At 35.9% G+C, this 8,724-nt stretch overlaps 1 protein-coding gene and 1 long non-coding RNA gene across 2 annotated transcripts in view; one reads left to right on the top strand and one right to left on the bottom strand.

Annotated features, from left to right (window-relative positions):
- Positions 1-8,512, bottom strand: part of LOC107632393 — a gene marked incomplete in the record, with an annotated part of 9,650 nt that extends 1,138 nt beyond the window's left edge. Inside the window, 18 exon segments of the mRNA XM_021117722.1 lie at positions 1-177; positions 379-646; positions 1,402-1,459; positions 1,658-1,728; positions 1,874-1,951; positions 2,043-2,672; positions 2,852-2,914; positions 3,045-3,133; positions 3,255-3,359; positions 3,911-3,957; positions 4,043-4,574; positions 4,651-4,787; positions 4,958-5,119; positions 5,651-5,928; positions 6,422-6,668; positions 7,279-7,637; positions 8,199-8,281; positions 8,378-8,512. Coding sequence (XP_020973381.1) covers positions 1-177; positions 379-646; positions 1,402-1,459; positions 1,658-1,728; positions 1,874-1,951; positions 2,043-2,672; positions 2,852-2,914; positions 3,045-3,133; positions 3,255-3,359; positions 3,911-3,957; positions 4,043-4,574; positions 4,651-4,787; positions 4,958-5,119; positions 5,651-5,928; positions 6,422-6,668; positions 7,279-7,559 — 3,223 coding nt within the window.
- Positions 7,500-8,021, top strand: LOC110269876. Its single transcript, XR_002358644.1, has 2 exons — positions 7,500-7,639; positions 7,768-8,021. It is a non-coding gene; the product is annotated as an uncharacterized LOC110269876 (long non-coding RNA).

The following is an 8,724-nucleotide window of genomic DNA, read 5'->3' as shown; positions in this document are numbered from 1 at the left end:
CACCACTGACACCCCCATTGACCAACATTTCCCTCTTTTTCTCCTTGATGAACACAGAACCATTCTTGGATGATGCTTGTTCTGATGAGTGAATAGAACCTTGAAAAGAATCAGGAAGTCCTCTATCAGCATAATCTCTTTGGAAATCATATTTCTCAGAAGCAATAGAAACTGCACCTGTATCAGTGGATGCAGAACAAAAATTGTAAGTGTGTTAATATATAAATATCTCGAGAAAACCAACACACACTGACAAATCTCTCATATATTGGCAAAGATATAGTCAATGACAAGACCATAAAAAAAAAAGAGAAAGAAAAGATATAACAAACTATGAAGAAACAACAAAAATAATGCAAAAGGTAAATTTTCAAATACCTGATTTTCTAGCTTCCCCTTGATTCAAAGCTTTGTTACATGTATTACTGGCTGTCCCAGAGACAATGCAATCCAAAGGTTTTGCATCATTCTTCTCGCGTGAAGGGGGAGAAAACATGATATTTTGCAGTGCAGGTTCACTAAAGCAGCTAATGCCAGCTTCTTCATATCTTTTACATCTTCCAAGAGTACGCTTCAGAAAAGCCAACGCAACTTGTTTCGACACCTTGTGAACTGCACCTTTTGAATTTTTGCTTCCACGGCAGGCCTGCCAACATTTAAATTGATATAACACTGACGGTAAGGACAAATAATCCATCGATATAAAAACTAATGATAAGGACAAATGATCCGTAACTATATTATTCACAATTGCATTTCTATATTGATTAAATCTTTTTCGCCGCGCGGGCAAAGATGCTAGTTAAATGAAACCTTGGAACTGTAAGCACAACTATCAACATTTCAACTAAATTGATCTCCAGGGGGGAAAACGAAAAACAAAAGACAAAAAGAAAAACAAAATACAACAGTAGTACAATGAATTTTATAGTAGTTTCGTTGTGAGCATTTCTCACACAAAATCTCCAATATCATAGCATATTAATCAATTATTGATAAACAAGGCAACCTCGAGACAGGGGGAGGGGTGGAATTGACAAGTATCTACAGATTAACCTTGAAATGCGAGGTTAAACCACTATCGAAATTGTTTTCTTACTGGGGACAAATCACTTGCATCACTCATACATACCAAACAAAAGAAAAAAGGACATAAACAGGGCCAAAAGAAAGCTACTACCCAAAGATAAATAGGCAGAAACCCAAGGTCCCAACTCCCAACATAAAAGCAAAGAAAATCAGATGATTCAGTAACATGCACTTAAACACAATCCAATGACCAAGAGTCCATCCAAACATATGCAGTCAACCATTAGGAACATAATATTTTTCAACTGGCAAAATAGGAAGAGTGCCTCAATGAAAGAAAATAAAAGGTTGGAAAAGGAGTCGGTTTATTACCAATCTCCTTCTGTAAGCCATTTCAATAAGTTGGTCAAATGCAACTTGTTCAACCTTCCTGCATGGTAAGAACAGTAATTTTGATAAGAATCAATAATATCTGAAGGACAAATATAAAAAATGAGAGCCATGAGTCACGACAAAACATGCAATCCTGGCAAGAAAACAAGGAAATTGCAAAAAGATCTACAACATAAAATTTAAGGATAGAAAGAAGGATCAGAAACAAAACACGTAAAACATCATTGAAACATACCGCTTTTCCATGTCCCTCCCTTTTTGAATAGCCCTATCAATTCTGTCCAAGTTTTTCTTCTTGCTCCCATTCTTTTAGTAAGTCAATCGGGACAACAACATAAGAATCATGAGCATTTAAGGACAGCATGATAAACTTATGAAATTCACCACAGAATAAAGCTCTAAAACTAGCTTTAAATAATTCTATCAATGAATTTCTTTTTAAAATTCAAACCTGTTCATATAATGCTTTCTCAAGTTTCTCAATATCTTGATTTATAGCTTCATCTTCCTCAGCTAAATCAGGCTGCACCTTGCAAAGGAAGATTAAGGAGCATGATCATCAATCTGGTAAACATCAAATAACTATGGCATTATAATTCCATATAGCAATAAAGGCTTACCAATATTTCTGGATATAAGCCAATGCTCTGCAACTCGAGCAGCAACCTGTCATCCAAAGACATCAACTGATATGGGTCATCCGGTGATGGAAAACCAGGAATACTTAATTCACCAGGATGCAGTTGATCAAGATCATTTGAACATATTTCGCTTGTGTGTGTGATATCAGAAACGGAAAACTCTTCGTCTCCCTGCCAAACTCCAGTGCTTTGTAATGAACTGGATGTGTTTGGATACCTAAAGGTGTTGGATGCAGTACTTTTATCACAAGATAGTCTGTCCAACATACAACTCTTTTGAATATGAAAATCCACCTTTGATTCAACTTCCGAGTCCATTCTATCCCGATCTTTGGGTTCAAAATCAATTTGATTACAAGAATCACAATGAGAATCATCACTAGCACATTGTCGAGATATATTCTTTGCGTCACTTAGGTGATATGATTCTTCATTATCATCTTCTTCAATTAGAGCACAAAGAAGTCTTTGGAATAACGGAGCAACCTTGTCAAGTCTTTCGGAGTCATTCTTTTCACCTAAAGCATCTAACTTAGATGAATCATCTTCATAACGGCTTCTCTTCCCTCCCTCCGAACCTTGAGTAGTTTTGTTATTTACAACACCACCCTGGGCAAATATAAAAAAAGTAAATTAGTCAATAAATTCCTCAAAAGGTTTGGCTCTTATACAAATTTGTCCATTTCACAACTAGAATTTGTTTACTTTTGTTTCCGGATAAGTAATTTGGTTGCAGTTGTGAAGATCCAAAAATGAACAGGAGATTTGTAGGGAACTCATTCACTTACCAAATCATTGTCAATGCCAAATAAGTGAGATAAACTTTTGCCAACTTCTTCAGCAATGTTGAGCTGATTCAACAATCAAAACACACGGGCACAAAACGTAGTAAGTTAGAATCTACTATTCAATATATTCAGAATTAGATTGTACACACAAATTTCCAGAAAAAGCATGCTATGATCAACATGAAGTTGCTACCTGTTGCTTCAAGTATGATGCATCGTCCAAGCTGATTGAAGCAAAAATAGGCTCCATTTTATTCCAGAATGAGCCCGAACACACAATATCTACATAAAATATGCCAGCAAATGATGAGATACAGCCATACAGGCCAAAATAAGAAACAGCAGAACAAGTTGGAGATAAACAGAAATTTGGTAACAAGCTAAAATGGCTGAAGATGCATACTGCTAGCATTACGAGCAGCATTTGCAGCTTTATATAATTCTTCATGATCATCATCAGATTCACCTGTAAAGTCATTTAAATATGTAGTGTATGAGTACACATTCACAAGCAGTCAGAGAATAGGAATCAATTATCTATAGAATAGTTGTGTTGTTTCTCTTGGTTGATCAAATTAAAAGGTTTTACTATTTCTCTTTTAACATATATTGACCATGAAATTGAAGATGTCAAACTGTACTGAATATCAATGATACAATGAATAGAGGCATCATTAAAGAACAAGCCACGGATGCACAAGTGGACAACGGATAACAGAGCAACAATGGAAAAGTCTTAATATTATTCTGTTTGGCACATTCTTAATGAAATAAATAAGTACGATAGTATATGTCAATATGTGCTAACATAATTTTAGTGTGATCTAATCATATTAACCGATAGATGTGACTTGATTTATTATTCCCGTGCATCGCACGGGCTATGCACTAGTTGGAAATATAATACACACATAACAACTTATGGAAATATGCCATGTGGAGGAAACCTAACAAACTAATACCACTACCATATATTAGAAATGTGAAAGGAATTTGGTTGTTTCTGCCATAGTAAAAAGACTATATTCCCAAACAAATCAAGCTTCAGTATGAACAATAAAACCTTGCGATCTTTCTGCTTTTTTGAAGGAGGACGTCCATATTTGCTGCATTATCAACAAAGGAAGACAACGATGGTGTTAACAAATTGATATAACACGAATAACAAGATCACAAAAGACATCAACTTACGTTTTACTCTTATCATTTGCCCTCATGTCCTGTACTGGCTTCGTTGGTGGATTCTCTGACTTCTCCCTCCCTGAGGGAACACCAGACCTTATTAATGATAAATTCCTTCCAGTTCTTCCTTGTCTCTGCACACAATCTCCCGAATCATCAGTTGGTATTTTGTTCTTCTTCATTTGTGCCATAGACGTCATACCCTTTTCAGCTGCCACATCAAAGTCATTGCCATTCATTCCTTTCTCTTTTATTTTGTGTTCACCAGCTCCAGATTCTTCACTTTCAGAAAAGCCAAATGGAGATGAAATGTCATCAGGTGGCCTTTTATATTTTGGGGTACTAGTTTCTACACTGCTTGCCAGTTGGAGTCCATTGTTTACGACTGAAGAACCTTTCAAATCAGAAGTTTGACAGCCTTCAGATGAGACCTGGACTTCAAGACTGCGTGAGGCAGGAGAAACTACTTTTACTCTTCTTGAGCGTGAATTTTTGGGTGGCCTCTGACCAACCCACTGGGTCATTGGATGTATAGAAGAGCCTACAGATGTAGAAAACAGTTAATTATTTGTGTAACCACTGAGACTTTATATTATCATCTAAAGGCTATCCCCAACCTGGAAAGTTTTCAGACGAAGATTGAACATTAGACAAATCTAGCGCACTAACTGAACCTGTTCGTGGTGCCCGGGAAACCTTATTTTTAATTAGTGTGTTAGAGATGCTTGCTGGGAAATCCTCCTGATTGTTGGATCTAATTACAAGAGCAATCAACATCAATGATTAATCAATTTGCCAATAAATATCAATTCTAAAAGGATATAAATGTCAACAAGGGCCATTATGCAGATATTAATTGAATTCTTCAGCAACTAGGTTGTAGTCATATATTAGAACATGGCAATGTCAAGATGAGCAAAAAACCTGTTGCTTCCCTTTGCCACTACTTTCTGCTCAGCTATATGGTCCCTGTGAAGAGATCCACATTCTTGCTCACTTGCAAGCATATTACGCACCCCAATAGTAGAAGGCTCAGAAGAGCCTCCAGACTTGTTGATTCCACTAGATCCAGGAAGTGGCTTCAATCTGTACCACAAAATGCTTATTGATATAAGAGATTAATTTTGCAATTTGTATGTTATTTTCCAGCAATGTATATCATGTACAACCATTTTGACAATGATGTTGAATACCAAAGATTTGAAGAGTTACTCTAGTTGAGAAACAACAAAACATCCAAAGAGAACAATAAAATATTGATGGAAAAGACTCTCAGCAGGGAGGACAAGAAGTTATGGCATACACAATAACCCTAAAGATATAATTCAAACAAAGAAACAATGGAATTCACAAGCAAACTCAACCCTATAACAGTGACGTTGATTCAATACCATGACCATGATCCATTCAGTTTTAACATACACAAAAAAGCATAGAATCATTCATATGATATTTTCTACCATTAACAAATTCTGTTGGATGAAAACCAGTGTGTGAAATTACTCCATATATATCATCATCGATGGAAAATCTAATAAATCCTCGAAAAAACTATTTGGTCAGTATTAGCATGACAACTGAAACCTAAGTCCTGAAATCTATAACAAGACAAACTACCTGAAACCCTGTGTATCATAAAAACGCATCTTCGAATCAGCATTTGCCTTTGGAAGAGCAGATCGTTTCACATCTCTTTCACCAGTCATGACTCTGTTTCCTACAGCTCCAACAGATCTCTTCTTTTTAATTTTTTGATCCAACCCTTCACCTCCAGCAAGTAATCTGCGAGTTTTCTCTTCATTTCGAACAGAACCCCCGCCAAGTGTCTGAATCGAATTTCCATCCTTCTCTGTGACCATCTGCTGCCTTCCAATGGCAGCAGATCTGCTTTCCTCCTGAGAGCATTATAGTGAACAAACTCATGAAGAATGCAAGTGGACAAGTAAACATAATACAAATTATTACCAGAAATTAATAAGTTTAAAAATTTGTTTGGAGAGGAAGACATCATTAATAATCTTAACTTAGAAATTGGAATGTAAATCACTTGAAACATTTCATCCTAAAATATTTCAACTGAACATAAAAACTTAAATGCCTGAATCACTGTGGTAAGAAGCATTGAGGATCATCATGTACAACCATTTCGATATGTTATTTTCCAGCAATGTATACCATGATCTCCTTCTACTCTCTCATCCATAAGCACTCATGCTATGCCATTAACAAAAATGAAACTCAAAATACTCAATTCGTAGCCAAGAAAGAATTTAAGGTTTTTAACAGTGTAAAAGAAAAAACTATGCAACATGTCTCATAGTTAGCTCCTTTCAGTATACAAATAAAAAATAAACCGAAGAAGTAATAATAGCATTAAAACATACGCACCCGCACATCTGCCACTGCTGTACGGAGTCGCTTGTTCAGCATTGAATTTGAGGTCTTGACTTCTGATCTTGGAGTTAGATTATCATTAGGGGTTTTGTGAGTCTGGCTACCCATCTTTGTTAAGTTTACTCCACCTCCCCTTTCACTTGATAAATCTGCCCTCTGTCGCTTCTTTGTATTTAATGCTATTGCCTCTCTATACCTGTCCAATTTGGATAAAGATTCCCCTAACATTTTTGATCGATCCCTGATTGACATATTTCAGTTCAATCAGGACAAAATGATTGGTGTGTCGTGAAATAATAACTAAACAATGTATATTAGAAACTAAAACTTCTACAGAAGCCAGGAACAAATCACAAGTATCCTATGACTTCAATGGTTTACAAACTTAAAACAATGACCAAGCATCACAGATAATAAGGTTTGCATTAGACAGGTCCCCAAAAAAATGGGGCAATGGTGAAAAGAAGAAAAAAAAATAAAAGATCATTTCACCAGAACTTCTTACCAAAAGGGAAAATTGCAATTTACTCCCTTAAACGATAAGGTCATGTATACCTTAACCATAATTTCTAAAAATGTGCAAACGAACCCTTTATTTAAAACCATGAAAATCGGTCCCTAAATACAAATGACCCTCAATTCAAAAAGAAGTAGATGAGAGTGTAGAAAGAGATCATGATTGATATTGTCATCGGGGATGTGGCGTAAAATATCACAGCAACTGTAAGAGACCATTTATTTCATTATTGATCTAGCCATCCTTAATTGTGTAGTAATCCAACTTTACAAACAGAAATGTCCAGATTTAATTATACAGTAGATGAATCCAATATAGAGTGACAATTATATACCTTGCCTTTCTGGAGGCATCTTGTACACTTTCTTTGAAATTCTTAAGCTCCCCTGGGGCTACTGGAGCCATAGGCTTGTGATGTAGAGTTCCAAAAGAATGGTCTTCTGATGTGTTCCCCACAGAAACACCTAGAACCCTCCTCAGCTCTCCTGAACGAGTATATTTTTTACTACCTAACGTAATTGGATCCAGTGGCAAATACTGTGGCAAAGGTGGCATATCTGATGAGGTTATCCCACTGCTGGTGCTGCCGTTCAAGTTACTCCCAGAACCCAACATTAAGCTGTAACCTTAATAAAGCTTAGAACACAAGTATCTCTTTATTTTGTCCCAATATCAAATTGAGTTTACAAATTCCTGTCCACAATTCAATAAACCAGAACAGCAGTAAGACACTTTAACGAACATAATAAAGGCAACATCATATAAAGTAACAAATGCTAGCACCTATAAAGAAATTTATGGCTTGCACATAGAAAGCTTACAGGATCATATGATAATATTGTATAAAGAAGATCATCATACAAATTACTTAAGAAAGCTACTAATTGAAGCATGTCGAGAGAAATGCAGTAGTTTCAGTTATGTAACAAAAGCCATGCTTCTCAGTTTCTCAATCTTCTATAATCTGCTTAACATAAGATTAATTGTAGAATCTAATCTTCTCCACTTTTTTTCCCCTACCAAGGATGACACTGCCGCACATTACTAATTCCGCTAATTTCAAATGCCCAATTCTACGAAAACGTGTAAAACCAAATGCAGATCACCATATTGCTCAGTAAAATAACACAAGCAGAACCCAGAAGAGAAAAAATGGTGGGAAAGCAAAAAAACGAAATTGAGCTGAAATTTTCCACTAAATACCCAAAACCAAGAAAAGACAAAATCAAACTCGGTAAATGAAGGGAACCATACAGGAACAGTTTCTCAAAAACTGGAATTCAAGATTGCTGGGGCGATTCGAGGTAATCGAAGAAGAAATCATGCGGAGAAAAACCCTAGTTGGGGGAATTGGGATTGGGGTTAATTGCGATTAAATTGAGAGGAATGAACGTTGATTGGAAGAGAGTGAAGATTAAAGAAAAGATGGGTACCGCGAATTGAAGAGGGTCAATGGCAGATCAAAGTCCCAAACTTTGAGGGATACAGAAAATAGAGAGAGAGATTCAGGCACGATGAATAACGCGGGAGGAATATCACTACGACTTTGGGTTGTCGTCTTCATACGTATATATTTATACTTACCATTCTATTGTACGCCTCCTCTACGTGTGTTGCTATTGTTAGTAATTGTCAAGTACTAATACTTAAGAGTAAGGACACAACACAATACCAACATGTAAACATACAAATTTTAAATTTTTGTAAGATATGAAAACACAATATAAATAAAGTAATAATATTTAAAATTGTAATAATATTTTAATTATTTTTTATGTTT

Source organism: Arachis ipaensis, chromosome B03, assembly GCF_000816755.2.
Source record: "Arachis ipaensis cultivar K30076 chromosome B03, Araip1.1, whole genome shotgun sequence".
Lineage (NCBI taxonomy): Eukaryota > Viridiplantae > Streptophyta > Magnoliopsida > Fabales > Fabaceae > Arachis > Arachis ipaensis.
The sequence above is the reverse complement of the archived record's forward strand: the minus strand, read 5'-3'. Positions and strand labels throughout refer to the sequence as shown.